General features: G+C 35.9%; 8 protein-coding genes across 16 annotated transcripts in view; 4 read left to right on the top strand and 4 right to left on the bottom strand.

Moving 5' to 3' along the window:
* The first annotated feature begins 18 nt into the window (after positions 1 to 18).
* On the top strand, positions 19 to 5,227 carry LOC128874967 (dosage compensation regulator). 2 transcript variants are annotated; one of them, XM_054120201.1, is made up of 8 exons: positions 19 to 230; positions 411 to 906; positions 1,363 to 1,409; positions 1,635 to 1,867; positions 1,955 to 3,596; positions 3,679 to 4,316; positions 4,389 to 4,634; positions 4,807 to 5,227. In XM_054120201.1, the coding sequence occupies exons 1-8, from the start codon at positions 152 to 154 to the stop codon at positions 5,155 to 5,157; spliced, it is 3,732 nt and encodes a 1,243-aa protein (XP_053976176.1). In that variant the 5' UTR covers positions 19 to 151; the 3' UTR covers positions 5,158 to 5,227. The 2 variants fall into 2 exon arrangements, with proteins under 2 accessions (XP_053976176.1, XP_053976177.1); XM_054120202.1 differs by lacking the exon at positions 19 to 230 and having other exon boundaries at positions 780 to 1,261.
* A 158-nt stretch (positions 5,228 to 5,385) lies between these two features.
* Positions 5,386 to 7,102, bottom strand: LOC128874978 (zinc finger protein 320-like). Its single transcript, XM_054120225.1, has 5 exons — positions 6,901 to 7,102; positions 6,557 to 6,790; positions 6,385 to 6,488; positions 5,980 to 6,314; positions 5,386 to 5,890 (listed from the first exon to the last, which is right to left on the bottom strand). The coding sequence occupies exons 2-5, from the start codon at positions 6,767 to 6,769 to the stop codon at positions 5,436 to 5,438; spliced, it is 1,107 nt and encodes a 368-aa protein (XP_053976200.1). The 5' UTR covers positions 6,770 to 6,790; positions 6,901 to 7,102; the 3' UTR covers positions 5,386 to 5,435.
* Positions 7,103 to 7,147: 45 nt separating this feature from the next.
* On the top strand, positions 7,148 to 9,387 carry LOC128874980 (probable protein phosphatase 2C T23F11.1). 2 transcript variants are annotated; one of them, XM_054120229.1, is made up of 5 exons: positions 7,148 to 7,377; positions 7,841 to 8,043; positions 8,281 to 8,486; positions 8,547 to 8,772; positions 8,859 to 9,387. In XM_054120229.1, exons 2-5 carry the CDS (start codon positions 7,857 to 7,859, stop codon positions 9,182 to 9,184), a joined length of 945 nt encoding a protein of 314 aa, XP_053976204.1. In that variant the 5' UTR covers positions 7,148 to 7,377; positions 7,841 to 7,856; the 3' UTR covers positions 9,185 to 9,387. The 2 variants fall into 2 exon arrangements, with proteins under 2 accessions (XP_053976204.1, XP_053976203.1); XM_054120228.1 differs by lacking the exon at positions 7,148 to 7,377 and adding an exon at positions 7,406 to 7,525.
* LOC128874974 (ADP-ribosylation factor GTPase-activating protein 2) lies at positions 9,184 to 12,654 on the bottom strand. 3 transcript variants are annotated; one of them, XM_054120211.1, is made up of 9 exons: positions 12,538 to 12,654; positions 12,015 to 12,206; positions 11,748 to 11,879; positions 11,626 to 11,658; positions 10,911 to 11,216; positions 10,455 to 10,729; positions 9,882 to 10,248; positions 9,544 to 9,809; positions 9,184 to 9,428 (listed from the first exon to the last, which is right to left on the bottom strand). In XM_054120211.1, the coding sequence occupies exons 1-8, from the start codon at positions 12,643 to 12,645 to the stop codon at positions 9,552 to 9,554; spliced, it is 1,671 nt and encodes a 556-aa protein (XP_053976186.1). In that variant the 5' UTR covers positions 12,646 to 12,654; the 3' UTR covers positions 9,184 to 9,428; positions 9,544 to 9,551. The 3 variants fall into 3 exon arrangements, with proteins under 3 accessions (XP_053976186.1, XP_053976185.1, XP_053976187.1); XM_054120210.1 differs by lacking the exon at positions 9,184 to 9,428 and having other exon boundaries at positions 9,454 to 9,809; XM_054120212.1 differs by lacking the exons at positions 9,184 to 9,428; positions 11,626 to 11,658 and having other exon boundaries at positions 9,454 to 9,809.
* The window catches only part of LOC128874977 (troponin T, skeletal muscle), a 79,709-nt gene continuing 65,662 nt past the window's right edge, over positions 12,429 to 26,475 (top strand). Inside the window, exon 1 of the mRNA XM_054120224.1 lies at positions 12,429 to 12,432. The gene's annotated coding sequence lies outside the window, so the exon portion shown is untranslated. The remainder of the gene's footprint in view (positions 12,433 to 26,475) is intronic.
* On the bottom strand, positions 12,885 to 14,947 carry LOC128874979 (STAGA complex 65 subunit gamma-like). 2 transcript variants are annotated; one of them, XM_054120226.1, is made up of 9 exons: positions 14,808 to 14,947; positions 14,606 to 14,711; positions 14,203 to 14,389; positions 14,069 to 14,132; positions 13,900 to 14,006; positions 13,614 to 13,830; positions 13,379 to 13,542; positions 13,135 to 13,299; positions 12,885 to 13,074 (listed from the first exon to the last, which is right to left on the bottom strand). In XM_054120226.1, the coding sequence occupies exons 3-9, from the start codon at positions 14,379 to 14,381 to the stop codon at positions 12,975 to 12,977; spliced, it is 996 nt and encodes a 331-aa protein (XP_053976201.1). In that variant the 5' UTR covers positions 14,382 to 14,389; positions 14,606 to 14,711; positions 14,808 to 14,947; the 3' UTR covers positions 12,885 to 12,974. The 2 variants fall into 2 exon arrangements, with proteins under 2 accessions (XP_053976201.1, XP_053976202.1); XM_054120227.1 differs by having other exon boundaries at positions 13,409 to 13,542.
* Positions 14,992 to 17,550, top strand: LOC128874984 (MIT domain-containing protein 1-like). Of its 4 annotated transcripts, none has more exons than XM_054120237.1 (6): positions 14,992 to 15,132; positions 15,607 to 15,641; positions 16,144 to 16,272; positions 16,616 to 16,854; positions 16,928 to 17,127; positions 17,209 to 17,550. In XM_054120237.1, the coding sequence occupies exons 3-6, from the start codon at positions 16,152 to 16,154 to the stop codon at positions 17,369 to 17,371; spliced, it is 723 nt and encodes a 240-aa protein (XP_053976212.1). In that variant the 5' UTR covers positions 14,992 to 15,132; positions 15,607 to 15,641; positions 16,144 to 16,151; the 3' UTR covers positions 17,372 to 17,550. The 4 variants fall into 4 exon arrangements, with proteins under 4 accessions (XP_053976212.1, XP_053976209.1, XP_053976213.1 ...); XM_054120238.1 differs by having other exon boundaries at positions 15,053 to 15,194; XM_054120234.1 differs by lacking the exon at positions 15,607 to 15,641 and having other exon boundaries at positions 14,994 to 15,132.
* LOC128874969 (protein inscuteable homolog) lies at positions 17,937 to 24,409 on the bottom strand. The gene is made up of 5 exons (XM_054120204.1): positions 23,301 to 24,409; positions 22,540 to 22,908; positions 19,691 to 20,119; positions 19,376 to 19,583; positions 17,937 to 19,264 (listed from the first exon to the last, which is right to left on the bottom strand). The coding sequence occupies exons 1-5, from the start codon at positions 23,588 to 23,590 to the stop codon at positions 18,293 to 18,295; spliced, it is 2,268 nt and encodes a 755-aa protein (XP_053976179.1). The 5' UTR covers positions 23,591 to 24,409; the 3' UTR covers positions 17,937 to 18,292.

Genomic DNA, 26,475 nt, shown 5'->3' with positions numbered 1-26,475 from the left:
AAGTTATCTCCGTTTTCCGGTTGACGCAGTTGACGCCATAGAGGCAGTAAAGTTGTTGTGTATTCGGTTTCTTAGTAGGTTATACTGGTTTTATTCAATAAATACGCGAATGATATTCGCTATACTTTAAGTGTATCATTAGAATTTTAAAATGGGTGATATAAAATCTTTTCTTCATCAATGGTGCGCAAAAACTTCAAAAGAACCACAATTTGATGTGAGACCCACAGGTATCGTATTATTGTTTTCTATGCTACACAAAATAATACAGTGAAAATCCTCCATTTATGTGGTTAATTTGTTCTAAAACTTTTTATGTAAATCAAATATTTTATCGATACGTACTCGTATAAATGTATGTATAAGGTATGTATTTGAAGTTGTTTTCATAAATGTTATAATTTTAATAGGTCCAAAACATAGACAGCGTTTTCTTTGTGAACTTCGTGTATCTGGCTTCGATTATGTCGGTGCAGGAAACTCAACCAACAAAAAAGATGCACAGGGAAATGCAGCAAGAGATTTTATTAATTATTTAGTCCGTACAGGACATGTAAATGCTGATGATGTTCCAAAAGATGCAGGCACAGTTCAGCCACGAGATACAGGACCTAGCAATTCAGAATGTTTTACACCACTAAGATCTGTGTTCCAAGATGGAATGGGTCCAAATGATATAGGTCCAGCATATAGACCTTACAGTGAACATGGTCATGGCAATTATACATATATGGACAGAATAGCAGATCAGAAAAAGGTTGAAGATGCAGAAGATGTTGATGTAAATTCTGGAATTCATGGGAATTGGACTATTGAAAACGCTAAATCAAAGCTTCATCAATTTATGCAATCTAACAAAATTAATGCTGATTACAAGTATACCCCAATGGGTCCTGATCATACGAGGTATGGGTTGTTTCGATGTACCTGTTTATTTTTGCATTGGATTGGACTTATCACTGCAATATCCTGACACTACTTGAAGTCCCAGATTGTCATACAAATTTTTGCCAAGATAATATGAAGGAATAGCATGAGTGATTTTTGTACCACTTGAAACTCGACAAGACCATTCTGGAGTACACTATTGTGCTCAATGCTGGTACAAGAGAAAATTAGGGAGATTATTTTCTCTTGTGCACAGATGGGGATGATGTTTAACCACAACTTTTATTGAAATGATTCAATAACGGTTTTGGTGCAGTCAATCATATAAACTTAATAAAATGTGCTCCAATGTGGTCTTGGATATTTTCAAGTGGTAAGTTAAATTTATGTTATAACAATTATTTGTTAGATACGTTATAGTTATTATAAATATACAAAATATATTAATAATAAAAAGAAATTTTATTTTCTTAGGAGCTTTATGGCTGAACTATCAATTTATGTGAAACAACTTGGGAGAAGTATGTTGTCGAATTATTTAAATATTTATTCAAATTTCCTGTAAGTAATGATGTATTTGAATGATATGCAGGATGATTTGGAAATAGGACATTGAATGTTATTCAGATACATACAATTACACAATATTATAAATTATATTCACTTCATATATGCATCATTACTTATAAGAAAACCTAATATAAAAGTTTTGAAAGCACAACATTTTAATCTCAACAAATTTTTAGATGTCACTGGTCGTGAAACTGGTTCAAACAAACAGACCGCATCAAAAAGTTGCGCTTTGTCTCTCGTTCGGCAATTATATCATCTTGGCGTCATCGAGGCATTCAGTGGTACTCTAAAGAAAAATAAAGAAGGAGAACAAATCAAGCCTTATCCAGTAAAGATTTCACCAGAGTTGGAAGCTCAGATTCATGATGTTTTATCAAGTTTAGACATAAAACCTGTTGCAGTAAATGTAAATTAGACACTTTTTAAATATTACGATGTAATGAAATTGCAGTAACTAGTATAGTTATATTCACGAAGCATATTTATGTTGTAGAAATTACCTATAAAATCAGAAGATGATCAATCTAGCACTGGTATCTCTTTAATAACAAATCAAGTATTGGATGATTTTATTTCATCTGTTCCACAACCTGCTGGTGTAGTGAGTTGGTCTCCGCCGCAACAAAATTGGAATCCATGGACTGGCTGCAATATAGATGAAGGACCATTAGCTACTATAACTTTAGAGCAAATGTCAGATGATTTGCAACATGAACAACGAGAGAGATTGCAGCAAGATGACAATCTGCAAAAGAGTATTAAAGAAAGATCCACTTTGCCAGTCTTCTTAAAGAAAGGCGAAATAATGAACGCTATAAACGAAAATCCAGTGATAATTATTCGAGGAAACACAGGCTGTGGTAAAACAACTCAAGTATGTCAGTTTATTTTGGATGATTATATTGCATCAGGTCAAGGTGGATTTTGCAGTATTGCAATTACGCAACCTAGAAGAATATCTGCTGTGTCTGTAGCTGATCGAGTTGCTGTCGAAAGATGCGAATGTTTGGGACAATCTGTTGGTTATTCTGTAAGATTTGAATCTTATTTGCCGAGACCCTATGGTAGTATAATGTTCTGCACCGTTGGTGTGCTTCTGAAGAAATTGGAAGGTGGCTTAAGAGGTGTATCACACGTTATAGTTGATGAAATTCATGAACGAGATGTAAATTCTGATTTCATTATGGTAGTTCTTCGCGATATGATTCATATGTATCCAGATTTGCGAATTATTTTAATGTCGGCTACGATCGATACATCATTGTTCAGTAATTATTTCAACAATTGTCCCGTAATAGAAATACCAGGTCGGGCATATCCTGTGCAGCAATATTTCTTAGAAGACTGTATACAATTAACGAATTTTGTACCACCTATGGATTCTAGAAAACGCAAAAGTCGCGATTCAGATGATCTGCCAACTGAAGGAGAAGCGGACGAAAATTTGAATAAGGTCGTTAGCGGAGAATATTCTATACAAACAAAAAATGCAATGTCGCAACTTACGGAAAAAGAGATCAGTTTTGAACTTATAGAGGCTCTTCTGAAATATATCAAGGATCAAGGTATACCAGGTGCCGTACTGATCTTCTTACCTGGTTGGAATTTAATATTTGCATTAATGAGACATCTACAAATGCACCCCGTTTATGGAGGATCGAGTTACATAATTATACCATTGCATTCGCAATTACCTAGGGAAGATCAGCGTAAAGTTTTCGATCCTGTGCCACCAGGAATCACGAAAATCATTTTATCCACAAATATCGCTGAAACATCTATTACGATTAACGATGTAGTCTACGTAATAGATTCTTGCAAAGCTAAAATGAAACTCTTTACTTCACACAATAATATGACAAATTACGCCACTGTTTGGGCGAGTAAAACGAATTTGGAGCAAAGAAAAGGTCGAGCAGGTCGCGTCAGGCCAGGATTTTGTTTCCATTTGTGCTCCAGGGCACGTTATGTTAAAATGGACGAACATATGACTCCAGAAATGTTTAGGACACCTTTGCATGAATTAGCGTTGAGTATTAAATTACTAAGATTAGGTAGCATTGGAAAGTTTTTGTCGAAAGCAATTGAATCGCCACCTATAGACGCTGTAATTGAAGCTGAAGTTATATTACGCGGTACGTTTTGTTTCTAAATTGTTCACTATTGTTTTAATATCTAAAAATACTTTATATCTTAACAAATGTTCTTTAATTACAGAAATGAAGTGTTTAGATGAAAACGATGAATTAACGCCACTTGGTAAAATATTGGCTCGTTTACCTATCGAGCCACGTTTAGGCAAAATGATGATTCTCGGTTGCATGTTTCGTGTCGGTGATGCACTTTCAACAATGGCTGCAAACAGTACCACATTTCCAGAAGTATATAATATGGGACCCGACTCTAGACGGTTGACTGCTCAACAAAAATGGTTTGCTGGTGCAAGGTACAGCGATCACGTGGCGATGCTACACGCATTCCAAGCATGGGAAGAAGCTAGAGATGGCGGAGAATATGCAGAACAAGCATTTTGTGATTCGAAAAATTTAAGCTTGCCTACATTAAGGGTTACATGGGAAGCTAAGAATCAATTGTCATCGCTTCTACAAAGTGCTGGGTTTCCGGAAGAAACTCTTTGTCCTACACCGTTAAATTATCAAGCAGGCGCGGATGTTCGGCTTGACACAATTACTGCTTTGTTATGTATGGGGCTTTATCCAAATGTTTGTTATCATAAAGAAAAAAGAAAAGTTCTTACTACTGAATCGAAAGCAGCTCTAATTCATAAAACATCAGTGAACTGTAGTAATTTTGAACAAAACTTTCCGTTTCCATTTTTCGTATTTGGAGAAAAGGTACGATATGTTACATACGTTGGTTATTCTTGATAATTACGCGTTAATACTAATATTTATTCTTCCTCTCAGATTCGTACAAGAGCGATATCTTGTAAGCAAATGACCATGGTATCCCCAATACATCTGTTATTATTTGGTTCTCGAAAAGTCGAATACATTGACGATGTAGTGAGGTTAGACAATTGGATTAATTTAGAGATGAATCCGCATCACGCAGCAGCAGTAGTGGCTTTACGACCTGCCTTGGAAAGTCTTGTTGTGAAGGCTGCAAAAGACCCAGAAACTATTTTAGAACTAAGCCCTATTGATGAAAAAGTACTATTTTATGACTGTCGATCAAATTTTCATACCTTTCCTCGGTTTTGCGCACTTCTCGATCTTTTAAGATTTCCTGAGCCCGAAAGTGCGAAAAGCCATTGTATGATGACTTCTGTATATTGAGCGTTATAACATCAAACTTCGATAAATATGTCTTTCTGTCTTGTAGGTATTAAGTTTAATCAAAGCACTATGCGGAATGAATGCCTGCCGTTACGAAATGGAACAGATCACAGGTGGTGGTTTTCATTCTCGAAGGCCACCAAGAGGACATACAGTTGGTGGTTTACTTTCGGAAGGAGGTAGTCCTCCAAAACTGATGCGAGGTAGCGGTGGTTTTCGCGGCGCTCCTCGTGGTGGAGGCTATGATAATGGTAGAGGTGGAGCTGGTTTCTCAAGAAATAGTGATTTCGGCGGATACAGAGGTGGCGCGAATAGAGGTTATGGAATGCATAATTCACGCGGAAGAGGCGGGGGATATTGGGGCGGTCGAGGGGGAGGTTTCGGTGGCCGTTTTTAAGTATGTGTTTCAATGATCCTCGAGGTGGGAATAGTGAAAATTAACTACAATGTGAAATCAATGTGTTACATGAAATGTCTTATCTTCTAAGCAAAAATTTAAATGCAGTATATCTTTTTGTTTCTTTCACGCGTTCCGTTAATAATGCAATCGTTTTCTAAATGTTGATAATTGTTTCCAGAAGTAATATATATATATATATATATATATTTGAAAAATGTATGTATGTACACACATTTACTTTATTTATAATTGTAGTATTATAAAAGAACAATACATTACGAATTTAAATTACAATTTGACACTTTTTCAAATTCGTCTAATAATACTTTTTTTGCTCCTCTTGTTAACACCCGCTTTTCTAGTTCTGGTGGTAACTTAACTCCGACTAATGTAGATACCGCGCTCTTTTTAAGTAATCCAGCATCTTTTCTTCTTCTACGTTGTAATTTTTTGGTTTCTACTATTTTATTCTTTAACACATGTAATTTCTGAATGTGTTCCAATAATTTTTGTTTGGTTGACAGCTTTATTTTGCATATATTGCATTCATGTTTTTGTTCTAAATGTTTAATTTTTATATGAGCATCTAAACCTCCTTTAGAATAATAGGCTCGAGGACATTTGTCATAAGGACAAGGTATTAATAGTCTTATTTTCATATGCACTTGAGAGTGATATCTTAAGTGACGTTTATGTAAGAATACTTTATCGCAATCCTTGCACCGATAATCTAAATTAATAAGTATATTATTATTTAAAAGATTGAAGAAAATCATACATACAATGAATTATGAGGAAATTACATTAAAAAATACATACTATTCACATGCTGTGTTCTCCTATGAGCACAAAGGAGTGCCCATTTCCCAAAAACTTCAGAACATCCTGATACAGTGCAAGGATACAATTTCTGTTCTGATTTATGATTTTCTTTATGTCGTTTAAATTTTCTAAAGTCTGTAAAACTTTTATTACATTCATCACATTTGTGTAATACCCCTGTGTGTGTTGTCATATGTGTTGCAAGATGATATTTTTTAGTAAAAACTGCGTTACATTCTTTACATGTCAATTTACCATTCTTATGCACAGAGTTATAATGGCGTTTCAAGTTATGTATATGACCTCTAATGTTTAATGGACACTCAGGACACCTTAAATCATAGGAAACAGAATATAAGTTTAAACAATGGATACAGACCCTATAAAATAAATTTTACTCACTTATACAATTTCTTTATCATAACATGAGTCTCCATATGACGTTTTAAATGAGAAGAATTAGTGTAGGCTTTATCGCATCCTATATGATTGCATTTGTGATTTCTCTGAAATTAGAAAGGAGATAGAATTAGAATGATATCAAGTTTAAAAAGATGTGTAAAATAAGTAATACCTCTCCAGTATGAAGTCTAATGTGTCTATCTAATCGGGATGGCTTAGAAAAAGCAGCATTGCATTCAGGGAAAGTACATTTGTATCTTTTCTCTTCACCAGAACCTTCATCTTTCACGACCTGAGCAAATGCAGGATCAGATTTTTTATTCATACTATGCGTTCCATATTTATGAAACACTTCATTGAACTCTGATGCTTCCTCTCTCCCCATGATGTTTCAAATAATTTTTTCCTAAACATGTTTGAAAACAGAAATATAAAAAAGTATTTTTGTTTTCTATTCATTAAAATACCTGATTTGTATAGAAATTGTAAAATAGGAGTCATTATATTTTCTCTTACCTTAACCTTTCACGACAACTTTCGAAGATTATTTATGTAGACTATTTTAACTTAATTTTATGAATATTTTTATCGTTAAACATAAATAACATCCTGTACTATTCTATTTATACAAATACAGTATTTTTCAGGAAACTACTAGCATTTAGTTTACGTATATTAATGATTCACGGAACACGTGTCGAAAATCAGTTGTGAGACTAAACTAACTCGACTAACTTTTTTTGGACCCAATCGATCGACGGAGCGTCATGGTGTAATCAGCTGTTGATACGTTTCAGACGAAGTTATACTTTTTTTTGAATAATTTTTCCGATATTATATCCAGCAAGTTTCTTTATGGCTAGATACGAAAGGCATGAAATAAAATTACAGTGTTGTTAAAATTACATATCATACGTTCAGCAACAGATTCTAGACAAGCAATAGTGTATAGGAAGGTTAGGTTTGCCTACGTTCATTTGACAGCACACAAAGGTGAGATCGGATGCCAGATTATAATCACATAAATAGTTCAAGAGCTAATGATAGATTATAATGTACATGTATATAAGAGTGAAATATTATTTTCGAAGGATATTTCTTGAATTGTGGAAGATACGATGCGTATGAAATTCTATAAGAGGTTAGATCATCTTCGGTGTTTGACGTTAGATTTTTGTTCTTTACGTTTTATTAATATAAGCGTAGAATTTGTATAGAACGAGTACACGAGCGTAGAATTTAAGAATCTGTCGACTGATACAGTGAAAAAGAAATATCAAGCAAACGTGACTTAAGTGTGTCACTGACATATTAACAGCTGTGATCTAACTCTAGTCGTATTATTTTCGAAAATATTTAATTTTGTGTAGGCTTTAAGATTCGCTTTCAATATAAAGAACCAGTGTAATATATATTATTTTAATGGGAGTAACAAGTGTTTTATGAATGGTGTTAGAATCTGTAAAAAAATAATGGGTCAAACACTCAGCGAGCCTGTGACAGCCAAGAAGTCGGCATGCTGCAGGGACTCAAACTACAGAGTCGGCAGTTCGTGTATGCAGGGTTGGCGTACTAAAATGGAAGATTGTCATGTACACATACTTTCATTACCCGATGATCCAGGCACTGCATTCTTCGCAGTATATGATGGCCATGGAGGTAAGAACGTAGCAATAAAAATGTTTTTGATTATCAGTAGAAATACAATTTTCTGAAAGTATACATTAAAAAATCACCACTTAATATAAAAACCAATTAACATGAAACGAACCAAAAAATGTATACTTCAAGAGGAAATTTCAGGTTTTATTGTGGCCACTATAAATAGGAAGTTATAGTAAATAAGTATAACTGTAATTGCTTCACGTTCAAAGAAGTGATAGATAATATTGATAGGTGCAGCAATGTCACAACATGCTGGAAAACATCTTCATGAATACATAACTAAGAGAAGCGAGTATAGGGCAGGTAATATTGTTGAAGCTATACAACATGGCTTCTTGGAATTAGATGAAGCAATGCAAAATGATGAAGTACTTAGAGATGAACAAGCAGGAACCACTGTAACAGCACTCCTTATTAAGGACAATGTTATATATAGTGTAAGTTTTCTGTAACTTACAATTACTTTTTACTTTTATACTTTATCTAACATTTCATAGGCAAATGCTGGCGATAGCAGAGCAGTGGCAAGTATTAATGGTAACGCAGTATCCCTCAGTCGAGATCATAAACCGACATTGAAAGATGAACGTGAACGAATTAAAGCTGCTGGTGGTTGGGTTGAATTTAACAGAGTTAATGGTACGCTTGCGTTATCTCGCGCTCTTGGAGATTTTATGTTCAAACGAAATGATCGTAAATCGGCACAAGAACAAATCGTGACTGGTAACTTAACCTCATAATAATCTGTTTAGAACAAAAATGGATAGTAATGAGAAACATTTATTTAAATAATTATTTCATATCTACAGCTTTCCCCGAAGTTCGACAATATCAAATAACGGAAGATTGGGAATTTGTTATTTTGGCTTGTGATGGTATTTGGGACGTAATGACCAGCGCAGAGGTAGTTAACTTTGTACGAACACGGATATCGACATGTAGCCCAGGTCAAGAACACGACACGACGTATCCCGAGGACATTTGTGAAGAGCTTATGAATCATTGCCTTGCACCAGATACTCTAATGGGTACAGGTTGCGATAATATGACGGTCGTCCTTGTTTGTTTCCTTCATGGAAAACCATATTCCCATTTAATTCTACGTTGCAAGGAAACAAGTAGTACAAATCCCTAGTTATTTAAGTTATTATTATTATTTTATCTTGATCATCTTTTAAATTCTTTATGTAACATTTTGCATCACATTGAAACTAGCGTGGTTCATTACTATCACCATTGTGCAATAGTTATAAAATCTTTAAGCTTCATCATGGACTCTTACATTTTTAAACTTTGTGAACGTAAGTTTCTGAAGAACAGCATTCATTTCTACGAAAACATTTCTATTTGTCAATATTGTCGATGTGGCTTGTTCGTTACTGTAAAGAGAAAATTACAAGTAAGCCGAATTATAAGCTTTTATTTACAATTTCGAACAATGGACAAGAAGTGTCCAGATATAAGTTTAATAACAATCTTAATAAAATGCAGTACGTTTTTATTCAAAGTCCGTAACGGTCCTGTAGAGACGTAACAGCCGCATTGGCAAGGGAACTTAATCTTCCTGCGACCTTATTCACACCTTGACGTACACTTTCTTTTACATCATCTAAATCCACAACTCCAGCTCTTCCACCGCTAAGCCGCATTGACAACGAAGACGTGGGAGATGTTGGCGTAGAACTTCCTGTGCCAAAGTAGTCAGCTGACGAAATGCTGGATGAGCCTTCGAAACGACGCAAATTGCTTTTACGTTCCCACTGTAATTAAAATAATATGAAATTTTATCTTGAATTAAAAACGAAACAAAATTATAAATAACGTGTACTCACAGAATCATCATCTTTGCTGTCTTGAAAATACTGATCTGAACTAATAGCCTTGGCACTACCGAACTTCTTTTGTGCTTCACCTTCCGCCGTTATTGTTTTGCTGTCGTTCTTAGTGCTGTTTGGACGGCTTGACGGGGCTACTCGTTTCGGTGGTTCTGGCTCTGCTATAACAACAACTTCTTCGTTGCGAGACTTATTATTACTATTGTTACTATATGGGGTTGATAAGGCCTCGTAAAATTCGTCTAAGCTAATGAAAAGACCTCTTTCACCATCAACAATTCTCGGTTCAGATGCAGTTATAGTCTTTGATGATGTTTCCTGCGTTATTGTCCGCATATCACCGACTGCAGAATGGCTTGCACCACTGTAAAATATTTATTATGCATGCTTTTAATATATTATATTGAGTTCTTACTACAGTATTAATTCTCTTTTGGGAAAATATTAATACTTGAAAATATAATACAGTCTCTAAAAATGCATACATAAAACTATATATATATTAAAAAAAAAAAGAAACAAGAATGATATATTTAATAAATGAATTTATATAAAAAGTACATATATTACCTTCGTGTATTAAATCCCATACCAAGGCGTTCTGCTTGTGTTGCTTTGGATGGATCGAAATTTTTTGCTCTCTCTTCTACTTTTTTGGCTTGTTCGCTTAAATTTTGCTCATATCTATAGGCAAGACGGGTAGCGATTTCTTCTTGTTCCTCTTTTGCGTTTTCCTGGTTAACTTTCTCTTGTGACTCTTTACTGGCTTCAGCAACATTTTTTTCCAATTCATCAAAATTTGTTGTAACTCTTTGTGCACCCAAACCTCCAGTTTTTTTCCCCAACTAATATTAAAATATACACATCTATAATAACCTTTTGGTTTAAATTGTATAAGTAATTTAAAATTATGTTATAGTATATATTACGAAGTTCAACTTAACTTAAAAATGGTTTGCACAATATTGTACTAAACTAAACTGTATTGAATATAAATGATTAATAAATAATCATCTATATACTTACACCAGGTCGTTTGGTCTGAATTTTCCTGACTCCTATGGTGGATTTTCTTTCAGAAAATGAATTCGTGGTAGTATCGGATAATTTAACGGTAGGTCCCAAAGAATTGGAAGCAACTTCTGATATAACTTTTTGATTGTTTTTTTCTAAATTGTCATTGTTTGGTACGAGATTAGCAGCCGAAACTAAATTTCCATCACTTAGCGTCGGTGATTCGTTATGATGTAATTCAAAGTTTTCGTGTTCCTTAAAGAAGTCGATTTCGGTTTGTTCTTCGGATGTTGATGTTGAATTCTCATCTAAATGTAACTATAAAGAGACACCATTTAAAAAAAACCATTTAAAAACGATTTTGGTCCCCTCTGTGCTCTTAGCGTATAATTTTCGACACGCGCAAGGGTGTTTTCTTTTTATGAATTATAATCCATATATAATCTAATTACACAAAGGGGTTGATATAGACGCATATTAAATGAGTTAGTTACACAATAAAAGTAGTCTTACATAATTATTGAATAATGTGTGAAATAAAATATATGGTAATATGTCGACAATTCTGTACAGAAAATTGTGCAAATCTTTTACAACTTTTAGGAGCAAATACAGTGTGAAAGTAACCACTTATTATTTTAAAAAGCTATTTTATAAAAAAATGAAGTATGAAGCAAACGTTAGTAATCTCAAAACATTGCCTTGCGAAAGCAGTTTAACAGCTCACCATTTTCTTATTTTTTGTCGAAGGAAGAATAACCTATAATTACCATATTTATAGTTACAAAACTTTTTATCAACTAAAGTGTTCTTTAAGGTACCCATCTATATTGAAATTGTAAGTTGTACCTTTGTTCCATAACGTCGCATTGCTTGTGCTGATGCTTGTGCCATCTTCTCTTTATACTGCATGGCAGTACGTGAATTATATTTTTGTTGCGCATCAGTTGTCGTACAGTTGTGACGTGCAAAGTATTTCCTCTAAAATGCAGCATTGAAAGATTGCATTACTATTGGATTAAACAAATACTAAAATATTAATTCAACCTTATACAGGCATTTTCAGATATTTAAATTGTTCATAATAACTTCTTGCACATAAACAAAGAAACTAACAGCATTTGCATTTCCACCCAGTTGCATGTTTCTCAATTGCAACCAAGTCCAGTTTGTATCAAGTTGAGTCGACCGCACAAATGTCAAATGAACTCCTAGTCCTCGATGCACTGCAGAACAGTCGATACATAGGAAGACACCATAGGTCACGCTGGCCCATGCTGGATTTTTTGCGTTGCAATCAAAACATGTCTAAGAAAAAAAAAATGTTGAAATGTGAGTCCAATATGTGTGTAATAAAACGGAGTTTATATTCAATTACAATTCAGAAATTTAATTAACAACTATGAATTTGCCTCTCACGTAAGATTCGATCATTTTCTCGAACATTTCAGAAATGAAAGTTGACGCAAATATTTCCGCGATATGTGCAACGACGAAAGGAAAGTTTTTAAAGAAATTACAGGTTGGAAACGAAATTATGACGTAGCCTTTGAAATAGCTGTCAGTTATCAACTTATACATTTTGACATTATTTCGGTATTCTACATCGTGGAACATGGTTTTAAATAAAGAAGCAAACCTTGTTTGTTGGAATGGCTCGCAATCTTTTGAAAATTTCCTCGATATCACTTTTACTCGGTACTGGATCTGCCATTTTTGACGTGTTGTCAACGGCCTCGCGAAGCATTCTGGGACGCGTGGCGATGGTCACTAACTTAAACCATGCATAGAGGTCGCTTGCTTATGATTTAAAGTTTAATTTACCTTGTGATCTAATAAACATTAGTATTATTTACAACTTTGAATTATTAATGATTAATTTCATAACATGGAAAGAGACTTTACAATATTTGTAGACCATTGAATCTTTAGAATAATAGAAAATCAAATTTCACAATTATTATGGTACAATAAAATAACGCGCAATGATCTTAAGAAACATCAATTATATTAAGAATTTATTATAATTTCTCCCCGTACAAGACACGAAAGCAAAATTATAATTGTACGATTATCTCAACATTTTTTTTTATCCATTGACGTGTCTGATCGTTGTCCAGTACTCGGAGAATCACTAACATTAACTTCTTCTTCTTCTACCTCCAAGCTGTTTAACCTGCAACCATTTACGTTACAATGCTGTTTATTAAAAATAGTATTTTCACAAATAACTTACTCGTCTTGTTCAAGACTGTATAACATTTGAAAACCAGCGTCAAGACTAGGAGGGAAACCCATTTCAGGATCCAGCAATTGAAGAGTCGGTACCTCTCGATAGACATTACCGAATTCATCAAGTTCTTCGAATTGCAGTTTATTGGCAGCTTCGTCTAAGACCATTCTAAAAATTGAGGGAGCATTGACAGAAATGGAATGTTCTTTGTTTTAAATATCACAGCTGTTTCAGTGTGATTAAATACTTAGAACTACAAGCATTAAATTTAAGTTGCCTCTGTTTTTCCATCATGGCTTCAACCTTCTTTTTCATGTTTCCTTCAAACTTCAAGACATATTCCTGGTAGTAGTCATGAAGCGCAGCCACCCCGCCAACGCCTGTTTCCAATAAAACCCTCTCCACTATATCCTATGAAAATGAAATATTAAATAATAAAGTCGTTAGTAATAAAAAATAGTTTTTAATGGACTTTAGCTTACGGGAAAGCCATGATCTCTTTGTTCGTATGCTACTTTCATTAAAAGCGTCATTCTTCTCAGAAAATGATCCGCGATATCTGCAAGCGTTTCTATAGCTATATCCGATGATTTTTCAAATCCAATGTGAGCCAAAAGAATAATGACTGCATGTCTCAATATGGAACGTGCTGTTTCTGGTGTGAGATAATGCACTGTAGAAGAATCTTTGAATGCAGTTCTAAAGAAATACAATGTATTTATAATTGTGTAAATAGAAAATGTTATGTACATTTGTAAGTTTTGATACCTTTCTTTCTGTACAGGTAAAAAATGAAATGAGTTTTCTGACTCTTTCACATCTTGTAAGTCTTGTGCCTCAATTGTAGTCATATTTCCCAACACCATTCCTTCCTCCTAAAAATATATGCAGTATCAAGGAAATATAAAATTCTGATAATTATTTTATATAATACTACCATCATCCTCAGTTGTTGATGAAAGTTTATAGTGTTCAAGACATGAAGATTTCCCACAGGTAGCCTATAAATAAAGAATACTGTACAAGATTACATAAAACTTATTTTCACATTAAAATAATAAATAATCTTACTGTATATATTCAGGTTGCCTATCAATTTGAAAATCACAATCTACATTATTCAATTCTTCCATAACTTGCCTCCAGACATTTTCTATAATATCTGGAGTTATAACTTCCGGCTTGAGAGTTTCTCTTGCTGGTAATTCTCCCCACAAGGTACCACTTCCAATGTTTTTAGTAGATTTCATGGCAAGAACTATAAATGCACAATTGTGTAGTACATATAAAAATAAACTTAGATTATTTTATTTATTTAATCTTATTTTCAATCTCTTTTTTTTCACATGATTTTTAACAAGCATTTATGTTTGATACTTTATTACATGAATTTATAAGAAATTAGAAATAAAGATTAAAGTAATTAGTAATTGTAATGATTAATACTAAAAGTGAACAACATATATGACAGTACAAGTAAAATAGATATTGTTCTGCAATTAAAAATCCCGCGCCCGCACACCAACACAAATCTCATGTGCACAACAGTCGTGTAACGTCAAAGCATTTTGGTTAAAAACCTGTAATCAGAAAATTGTACGTTTTAAATTGGCTCTCACATTTGTCTTATTTACGGATTATTTAAAAAAATAATGTTCTCTGTAGATGAATCTTACGTGAACGGAATACAAATTTTCGTCAATATTACATCTCGTTCGATTCACTTTGACTTGACATAAGTATTTTTTAGGTTAGAATCATATTATCTTGGTCGCCATAATTATACTGTTTTACGTCCACGGTTTTGTAGACAGATCACTCCAGTGCCACTAAATTGAAACCAACATGGCGCACAAAGCAGAGTAAAGACTTAGTATCCATATCCAAATAAATATGTGTAATACCTGGGAACTACAGACTACGCTTTAAAAAAAAGAACTCAAACTTGAACTTAAACTTGAACTTGCATGTTCAAAGTGATATATTCTGACACTAGCTTCAGTTAAGTATCTAAAACTGTAATATCATGACTTCTTCTTGACTCAAAATGGATATCTCGTAAAGTAATTATGCCTAATTATCAAGAATTCTGGTTGAACTAATGAATTCAAATGCTACCCTGTTCATATTTCGTCGCTTTCCCACGTTCCCACATCACGCCATTACATGACTCATGTACTTACACGCATGTACGATAACGGCCCTGATAATGAATTTTTATTGTTTTATTGCGAACTCGCTTAAAATGCAAAGAATAAAAATCATACCATAACATGTCCAAATGTTCTCGTGGTCAGCGAATCGTATAATCGTTTAATTTAAACAAAACGTATGCGCGTATGATACCGCGTTTTACTTTTTGTGATGTCATATTGGCACATTTTCTCCCATCTCGATAGTTGATAACATTCCAAGTATTTATACAATGATACTACGATCACTTGACAATTATAAATCAGATTGTGTTTCTGACAGTTACGACGATTATCGATGAATATCAAGCATATCAAGTAAGTTGTCAAACTTAATAGTAAATTATGATTGATACGAAGCTTTAACTAACATTTGAACATTAGATTAAGTATGTACATATTACGTAAAATTTAAACTTCAAAATCAAAGATTAAATATATAAGGTGTCTCACATGTGTTCGAAAATATTTTTGTATCATGATGATTTTTTTAGAAGTTCTTTTTTTAAGGAATATATTTCATAATATTTTCTCTATGTGAAACACAAACAAATTTTTTAAATAAATTTCATTTCTATTTAAATCATCCAATGCTTACAAAAATTAGAAGAATGGCGCCATGCTATATCTTGTAGGGGTAACCCAATAGGTCAATAGTAGCACCATCTATGTAACACAAAAATCACAGCTGAGCATAGAATTTGTAAACACTCTGAAAATACAGACATTTTACTAAAAACTTTATATGAGACACATTTAAATATAAATATTCCTTAAATGTAAGGACAGTGTTAGATAAACATATAAAATCATTGTATAGAAAACATAATGGAAAGTGCAGCTGCTACAGTTTTACAACGTGCAGTAGAAATGGACAAGAAAGAACAGTATACAATGGCCTTGGTATTATATCAAGAAGGTGTTCAAATACTTATTGATACCATGAAAGGTATATGTTTTATTTTCCTCATATCCAATATTTTTCTGTGTTGTATCAGTGAATCACCTTTCTTATCATAACATTATACTTAGATTCCAGATTTGATGCATTTATCACAGAGATTCCCATATTTTTGTTGTTGTTTACCACAATGTGTTATTCAGCTCAGCTGATATACTACCAATTTTACATATTAACATCTAAATTGTCATACATTATATCAATTGTTTCTTCCCATTTTAAAACACTGCCTACATATACTAAATCCTTTTGTGCTTTATTCTATTACTTTACATACATCATTTTTACGATTTTATGAATTAGTTGAAGAATTAGTAATAAAACAATGCAGAAACAAAGAACCCGACTAAGCAGAAACACTTTGCTAACCGGACATCAGAATATTTAAGTAGAGCAGAAAAGTTGAAGGATTTAATTGATCAAAGAAAAGTAGCTGGAACATACAGGGAAATAATTAAGATTGAAAATGGTAGTACAGGAAATAGTTATGCTTCTGTATTTGGTAGATTTTTGGATGCAACAGTTACTTACATTCAGATTGAAGATCCATACATAAGAGCATTTCATCAGGTACTAATTTATTCATACAGTATAATGTATTAAAAAATTGACTTTGTTATTCCTAACAAATATTAATTTTTAGTGTCAAAACTTTGTCAGATTATGCGAATTAGCTGTTAAAAAGTGTCGTGCATTATCCACAATATCCTTAGTCACAACTCTCGATGAAGATGATAAACAGCATCAAGTAGCAAGATTGGAAGAATTGAGGCAGAGCTTAATGTCTCATCTAATTAGATTTGAATTTTCATTTTCTGATACTCTACATGATAGACAAATATCGTAAGAGAATTTATACTTTTTTTACATTGAATAATATTTATTGAACTTCAATGCATTTTATCTGTTTTAATTTTGTTTTAGACTCAGTAATGGTTGGGTGATTAAAATAGGACGTGGTTTAGATTATTTTAAACCTCCTAATGGAAAATTTGTACTGGGTGTGTGTGACCTTGAACTGAGACCTTGTTTAGAAACAACTGTAGACATATTTCACAGAAATGACTTAGACAAGAATGTTATATAGCAAAATAAATATATTATATTAAAAATGAACAAAATATTTTTACATGTTTTTATCATTGACATTATACGATTTGTATAGAATTGAACGATGTAGTAATTTAGTTTTTATTTACACTTTTATTATACACTGTGCGTATAAATACAAAACTATCATACAATAAAATATAATATTTTTCCAAATATTGTTTGTTTCTTTCGTAATCGTACCTGATTTAAAAATGTTCATACAATATTTTTACGTATGCAGTATATATTTACATGTTATCATTACGTCATATTTTATGTACAAGTGAATTGTTCATTATTATTATATATTATTAAAAATGTTGTTAAGCACTAATTAACTCGTGTGCTTTTGATAAATATCTACAAATGTCGCTAATGAATTTTAATTTAATTAAAAATACATTCAAATTTCCCGCAGGAATTGGTGTCGCCGTCTAACGATGAATATGCCGAACTATTTTCGAAAACGTCCGTTTGTTTTGGAATAATTTACGGTTTCAACGTTAGATGGTGCCACTGTAATGTATTTACCGACAGTTGTATAAAAAAAAAAAAAACACTTTCCTAGGTAATTTTTATTGTTGCAATGTCTGTGATATAACTACAAGTTTATTATTATAAAAGTAATAAAATTGAATTCGTAAATATTATGAATGTATACCTTATATCGGTAAAAAGATATTAATAGCACCATCTAGCTGTACAAATAGGAACTATTTGACGACAAACTTGAGCGTTTACCGATAGAGGCGCTGACCAAACTCCGGACGGTAGTTCGGTATGTTCACCGCTAGATGGCTATTCATTTAAGCGAAAGTACTGGGGGAATCCACAAGAGAAACTGTAATAGTTTAAAAAAGAAGTCTAGTGCAAGATATTATGTATCACATATATACAACTTCAAAACACTTTGGCCTTAGCTCAAGGTGCTATAGTCGCTGGCTTTAGCAATGTCAATTTCTTTCGCCGCTCTTTTACACGCTCTTCTCAAGGACTTGGTATACCTCAACAACCCAGCCTCGATCTGCTCTTCGTCTTCCGTCAGAAGGTCATCGACTTTACACGATGGAAGACAATCAGCCCCACCAATTGCGACAACCTGCCTTGCAATTTCTGGATCTACGCAGAGCCTGGTGAGCGCTGCCGCGGCTGTAATTTCTAAACGTTTGTAAGCTTCCTCTAGACCAGGAGGTCTCATTCTGAGGAAAGAGACCAGCGCAACGGAGGCACGAGCCTCTGCCAAGTGCTTTCTAGCTTCAGGGATGCGTGCCAATTCGCTGACGAGGGCAGCCACCTGCTCCATCAGCCAAACATTCCTGCCAGCCGACTTCTTCACGCTTTTCAACAACTTCTTCACGGTATCGTGCTCCAATATCACGGACGCGCATGCTTTGGATTTGGACAAGTGGTTGAATGCAGCTGCAACCAACAACAAAGTCTGTCCGCAAGTGGTACTCTCGACTAGACGATTTAAGGGCGGTATTAGATCCTTTACGAAAGGTTCCAAGTATGGTAGCCCCAAAGCGTTGACCCACGGCGCCGTTATCTGAACAATCAACGCTGTTGCCTCCATTTTCTCCTTCTCTGTTGAATTTTCCGCGACTAGTAAGTCCGTTAATATCTCTGGACCACCGTCTTTGACGAATTGGTCTATCGCTATGGACGAACAACACACGCTCGCCAAGGCACGCAACGAAGCTGCGACGAAGTCTTTCGACGTTCTTCCTGCGGTTATCAGAGACGTCAGGAGCGCTCTGATACCGGAACATCTGGTGACACTGCTTCCTGCTCGTGGTCCTGCTAACCCTAGAGCGGTCAAAGCTGCCAGAGCACCTCTGGCTACCGTCGTGTCATCCTTTGGTGATTCTTCCAGTCCTCTGACCACTTTCTGCAAAGGAAAATTGATGTCAATTTATTTAACTCAAAATTATCATTAAATGAAAATTTGTAGGATTCAGGCTGCAAACCGAAGATTGAAATGTAAAGAAGTTTCACATACTTCGATATAAAAGTCCAGACGAGTATTCACGGCGCCGTCGACGTAGTTCTTCATGCTTTCGAGCTGCGCCAAAATTCCTTTCAAGCTGCTTTGCTGAATTCTACGCGGAGGCGGAGCACCTAGCTCTGAAAGGACAGAGAAAGCGTCATCCTCGATGGCACGTAAAAGGTCCTTCTCGGATCTGCCGCCCTCTAGATGCGCCACTTTACTAAAATATAAATGAATATACATAGTTAAAAATATAATAGTCTAAATAATAATTTTATAATAATTAATAAGTAATAATTTCTGTAATAACGATTCGAGAGCACTTACTCGAATATGTATTGATAATTCCGATCAAACTGATCCGCTCGTATGAGCAGTTTATTCGCTGCAGCGGTGGCCAAGGAGGACAGTGTCTTCAAATCCTTCATTTCGTCCTTTTCAGAGAAGAAATCGCGGATCTTCCTTCGTGGCAGAGGTTTGCTCTGAAGAGTATTCGTGCACTCGTTCTCAGCGTCTATTGCTAGATCACCGAGCCATGCCCTAACCGAAGACGATTGTCTGTACGTTCTGGAGTGCTGCAGAGACTTGGAGAACAGCTCTGTCTCGGAGACGTTGGTCGTTATCGAGGAGTTCGCGGTTCTTGGCTCTGTCTCATCCTCGGGCGGTTCAGCAGCGTATAAGAAATCGCCCAAGCATTCATCCTCTATCGAAACAGGTGGTGAAATTACTGTTGCATCTACCTGGTCGTCTTCCGTTCTGCGAAACAAATGTTTTTTAATAATTAATTTAAAGCGCAGTTTATTTTCTTTTCTTTTCAAAGGTCGAATATTTGGTGAACACCAAAAATATGCGTTCGACAAATCGGTAATATCGGTCGAATTGCTCCACTCTATTAAGCAATTTTCTTGCGACATCGGTGCTCCATATTTCGATGTGCTCCTTTCAGCAAAAAAGTAAAATTTAATTTCTCATTCTCATTCTCTCCCTATACTTCGTAAATAGAAAATGAAAAAAGTTCCTGAATAAGGAAATATCTAATAGAATAATATTAAATGTTTTGGTTTCATCCTACAAAGTTATTCTCTACTTTTTCTTTTGACGAAAATACCTCTAGCTTAGGAGCTCCGATAGGACCACTATCTATTTAGGAATTTACGGTACCTGAGGCGTGCCATAACGAGACAGGAGTCCCGACTACCGTCTCCGCGACATAGTTAAGGCCTGACCACTGTCCAATTCCACTCCGCATAACCAGGTGCACACGAGTACCTTCCGTAACAATGAAAATCGACGCGGAACGGTACACGACAAACGCTGACTAATCGGTCAGCTCCGGAACTGGAATCATTTTCTCACGGCTACGATGACTAATCCCATCTTATTTCTTTGACTAAGCCCGATTGTACGCGATCACCTGCACACGATACACGGGCTGCTTGGATTGTTGGTAGGTTCGCTGTTGCTTGGGACCTCAAGCCGGTTGACTCAAACCTCTCGTCGTATGTCTTTCATTTACGTATTCCACGTGTGGCACGTTGCATTGAATCACGTACCTGGCGCGCGTGAGTTCTACAGGGCGTTGGAAAAAAAACGCACCTCATGTCCACGACGGGAGGATCTATCGCGCGCCATCGATCGCGGATCCGTATCGATGGACGGAAGCGTTTTTCGTGTTTCACACATGTTTACATTTTGAGAGTCGCAACTCCCGTCATTTTTTCGCGGATCAACTTGAAATTTTCTGAGGATACTCATGGGATGTTGTAGTTCAAGAAAATACCAAAATTGAATGCTATTTGAAATTTCTAAATATCCCTAACCCCTCTTAAAGAGGGAAATACTAAACGATTAAATACTAAGTATTTCTCCTGATTTTTTTCACACAAACAAATTGTCATTGTAGCACCAACTATATGCAAATGTCTCTGGTATGTAAATTGTTTGTTTTTCTTTTTAAAGCGCCTCGTAAGATCATTGTAAAATCACCAGCTGCTCTGCTAGTATAGATCAAGCTTAATTTGCGTCATAGATTCTTGAACGTGTATTAATCGATGTTAATTGACGACATGCTACGGAATTTTCCTTTGCGCTTCGTTCGTTAGGTTCATGAGTTGTATAACCTTCAAGGATCAACTTCCTTGAATATTTACTGTGAGATCTATTGTGCAAGTCATTGCTAATTTAAATCTAACAAAAATGATCGATTTATGTTTTTAAGTATCCATCTATATTTACTATAAAAAAGATATTTATCCATCTGTTTCTCTATAATCGAAAAGTTTAGTCGAGCTCTGTTTGAATTCTATTTATCTACGCAAAATTTTCTCCGAAAACTCACGATCAATACTTAACAAATTTAAATTAAAACTTTTCAATAAAAATTTTTCAATAAAGATTCATCAAACAACTTGGATAGTGGACATTGAATAATTAATAACTGACAGTATGCGCGTAACGATTACGTATCATCGCAATCAATCGTACATCATGCCTCTGGCACAGTTCTCAAACTGCAAACGCGCGGTAGGTAAAATACGGAACCGAAGGCAAATAAAATTAATTATGATTCGAGCTGTCTTCCTCGCGACACGTGTGTCCGCGAACGTTTAATAATTTAATATTCCTAACGACGAATTGCGCTACTTCCACTGCGCCTGATGAATGACGACCACTCGCGCGCGCATGCACCCTCGCAAAGTTCGACTGTCATATAGGGGCAGACTTAACGAAACGTCAGGAGAAAAACATTTACGCGTTGCATTCCTATCGCTTGGCTCACCACGGGGGACATAATCATGACGATTCATGTTCTTAAAACATACATTCGTCGCACCTTATCGACTGTTTCAAGGTGTGGCTTAGTTTCAGAGATAATAACTGCGTTTCCGCTTGGCGCGGGACACCTTAATCCCCCGAGTTAAACAATATATGTCAAGAAATAATGTTTTTTTTTTTCCAACAGCAGTTATAATATCGTTAAATAGTTAAATTCCTATATCCAAAATGCTCCACAAGAATACATGGTTTAATATTCTATTTCATGATCTAATTACGTGATCAATATATTCACATATTATCATGCATCAGATCAGTCCACAGTACTACATACGATCTGAATCATTCGTACCCTCTTTCATCGTGTTATCTTTCAATTAAGTCTTTGTAATTCAAATTACCTTTGCATTCTTGCTGTACTCCTCGCAGTCTGTGTACCACAGGCATTTTTAGGCAAAATTCTGGAACCCTTTGGCGTCGACGTAAACGTGGGATTTGGAAGAGTTTCGTCTTCCAACCAGACAGAACCAAGTCTCGAATGAACACCGTGACGTCGATCCTTGAACCTTCTTCGTCTTCTAGGCCGCCTTGGCGTTTCGTTCTCGTAAAATTCCGAGCAATTCGATCGCTCGGAATCAGAGAAACCAGAATCGAGACTCCTGAGGTCGTGGCTCATTGGGCTGCAGGATCTGTTCACCATGTTGTTCTCCGAACCGATGTTATTGTCGTCTTCCTCCTTATCCTCGTCTTCTTTTATGTCCATCGTGGCTCTACAAGCATTTTCAAAAATTGTTAGAAAATTGTCTTGTCGAAGGTGAAATAATTATTCGTTAAAGTTAATAATAGAGCTTGTGAAGTATGCAATGAAACGTGAGAGGGCCTCTATCAGTGCCAAGAAACCATATCGTCTGATAGTTTGAAAACAAAAATAAAGATAAACTATAATCCTTGTTAATTGGATGACAGACCTAACCCACCGTCTGAATCTGCGTAAAAGTGAAAGCATTGATGTCTCCCGAAAATGATGAACGAACTGCATTACATATCACACTGAGATACAAAAAAGCTCGATAACTAGACGACTGAACGCTTTCGGCGAAATCACCGCGTCGCAAACGCTGTTCGTCGTCTCGATTTCAATGTCACGATTTCAATGACTTACGTCTGAGTCATTACGTTTCCCTCGCAGATCGACGCCACGGAAAACTGTCGATTCTCGTCCTCCGCAAGACAAATGTGTATCGCAGTGATATTTTCACCGTCGATCGTGTCACTCTCATCGATACTGGACGATATTTCCTCAGCTTCCTCTTCGAGGATCGCGAACTCCCTTCGAAAATTCTTGACCTTCGCTAGTTCGTTCCTAGCAGCGAAAGGATCCACAGTACCCAAATCCTCGGAAGCCATGTGGTCCCAGAACACTTTGCTCTGGTGTCTCTTGAACGCACTCATTTTTACGATCACTTTCACAGTCACGATTAGGACTTACGAGAGGTCGTTAAAGGCGAAGACACCGTTGGACGAGTTTTTAAAAGTCCCCTACGGAGCTCTTCGAACGGTAACGACGAGGATGAGCCGTGGAATAATGTGAGGACACACCAGGGTGGTTTCGCTATTCAGCAGAGCGAAACGACCCTCCCGCAGGTCGCGTGCATGGAGGACCTTATGGTGTCCATCGCAACCCCCACGGAGATCCAATCGTTTTTCACCTCGATGCCCAAAACACTTTCGATGGAATTAAGTTCGGGATCTTTTTTACTTGATCGACACCAACAGAAATATCAGAATATAAATTGAATTGTTTTTCTTGATTGATTTCGTCTCGAAATACACTTTGACACACTGCGGTAATTTTATTTTAGTTTAAGCACTCGAAGGATCTGTTAGTCTAATTATTAAAATTTATAAATATCCACACTCGAGGTGCTTTATCTCCAATTTTTAATTTTAAATCCTTTGAGATAGAATTTCCAAGTTCGTTGCTTCCTTATCGGTTTAAATTTTCATTACAGTGCACTTCAACGTTGCGACATTATTAAAATTTATAAGTATCCACACTGGAGCCATTTTATCTTCAAATTTAAATTCTCGAAGGATCCAACGGTCTTAAGGATTCTCCACTTCGTCACTTCGATTATGAAAGCATGTTCTTTGTGTACGATTGCGTTGCACCGAGATTGCAGATGATCTGTTTGCGATAGATAGACTAAGATGCGTTGTTCGGATCGATCGATCCAAACGTATCGGCGCTTCGCGAACGACTGACTCGGATCGGGTCGTTTCCGACTTCCTCCCATAAGTCGCGCTCCCTCCCCGCCCATGTGCTCGTAAGCCAACTCGTATGAAAACAGAAGCTCCTCCCCTTCTCTTTTGTCGCACGGGGTGCATACCTCCAGAAAGCAACCCCGGCATGTGTGATCCATAACCGCCAAAGCGTAACTAGGTGCATTCTCCACAGAAGGGATGCAGTTTGCAGTGGCGTCAGCAGGAAGTTGGATTGATATCGTTGGACCAAGCATATCGTTAACAGTACAAAACTGAGAATTTTCAAATTCTACAGAGTATTATCGGCTGCCTAGAAATATTTTTGAAATATTAATAGAAAAAGATGTTCCTTCGAATTCCTTACAATTCTGTTTATTCATACTTTATTAAAAATAAATATATGTCCTCTGTAAACAATTACTTAATATTCATCACATCAGAATACTATTGAGATGATCGCTATTAATATACGTAATCGTTTATAACATCAATGGATACCAATAAATGCAATGTTTTACTTAAAATAACTAACAGGCAAAATACTCTAAAATACTCTACTCGGTGCCACGTGACCAGTAAATTATATGCAATTATTTATCACGTTACATGGTCGTTGGGGATCCAGTGCGTGCACGACGAGAGACGTCACGAAATCACGCCAATGCTATTTTTAAGGGCCAGGTGTGACTCCCGGTTCCGTATCTCGTGTGTGCGTGTGTACACGCGTGGGGGTCGAGCTCCCCTTGTGAAAAGGGGGGCCTACAGAGGCATTTCCACCACCACCGGATCCAGGGGCACGCGCCGCACTGGACATCTGCGTGAAATGCTTCCTCGCGGTGATGACTGTCTCGAGCATGTGTGCTCGCGAGTGATTCACTTCATCCGCGTTCTTTCACAGCCATTATCGTGGATACAATTCGATCGGCCATTGTGACCAAAACGACGAGTCTTTAAAAGGTTGCGTCACTTTGGAAACATAATACAATTTAGGATTCTTTAACAGTAAATCGACCGAGGTCATACCTATTATACGTGTAACTATATCTTTGTAGTTACAGGAAGGAGGAGCATGCTAATTCGTTAATTAATTTCTTCAGGAATATTGGCACCAAATATATCTCTATCGAATGCAAGAAAACGCTTTTGTAATCGTCTATTTGCATATGCAGCACCCGTATAATGACACTCGCATGCTGAATATTATAGCGACCTCCGTTGTCAATCTATCAAAAAGACCTAGCAGATGAAGAGAATTCCAGATCGGTTGTTGTTTTCCACAAGCTTTCGATCAACGGTTCGTACATTCAAGGATGGATCCTAACATGTGGAACCCACTTTAGTGGCGGATGGGGGATACTAAAGCAACGAAGAAGGTTCATGTGGACATGTTCCCTATGTAACTTTGTTTTCGAGTTGCACCCACTTTTATAATATAATATTGTTTTATAGAAAGTCTTGAAATCAAAACTTCGTTGAAATTGGAATTCGAGTAATTTCACTCGCAATTAAATGTGTCTAATAAAAGGCCTTACCGATGAGTCTACCAGCAGATCCAGGACGAGAAACGTTTTCAATTTCCTCATATCACTCTTTGGTACAAAAGATTCATACATAGTAATTGATTTATTCGTCGCTACATTTAAATAAATTATTATGCATGAACCTTTGGTGCCAAGGAAGGAAAAAAAGATTAGAAGAATTCGACTCAGCGGTAAGGCATTTCTAGCCCTACCATAGCTGCGCTGTTATCTATTGTACAATTTCAATTGTGATAGACAGAGTGTATCATATGTGACCCACTTCGGTTGTGGATTGGGGACATGAAAACAACGAAAAAAGTTCGTATGATCGTGTTCCTATACTTCCATGTTTTACTATTTCAATCTTCGTACAAAGTTCAGTAGTTCTTAATCACAAATTAATTGTAAGCTTGTATAATTTATTTTAATAAAGTGTTTGGACCTTTGTAACTTTTCCCTATCCCTATATACAGGGTGTCCCAAAAATGTTGGAGTTCCTTGAAATGGGTGGTTCGGGAGGTGATTTGAAACAACTTTTTCCTTTGCGAAAAT

This window comes from Hylaeus volcanicus, chromosome 4, assembly GCF_026283585.1.
Source record: "Hylaeus volcanicus isolate JK05 chromosome 4, UHH_iyHylVolc1.0_haploid, whole genome shotgun sequence".
Classification (NCBI taxonomy): Eukaryota; Metazoa; Arthropoda; class Insecta; order Hymenoptera; family Colletidae; genus Hylaeus; species Hylaeus volcanicus.
This window is presented reverse-complemented; position numbering and strand designations above follow the sequence as displayed.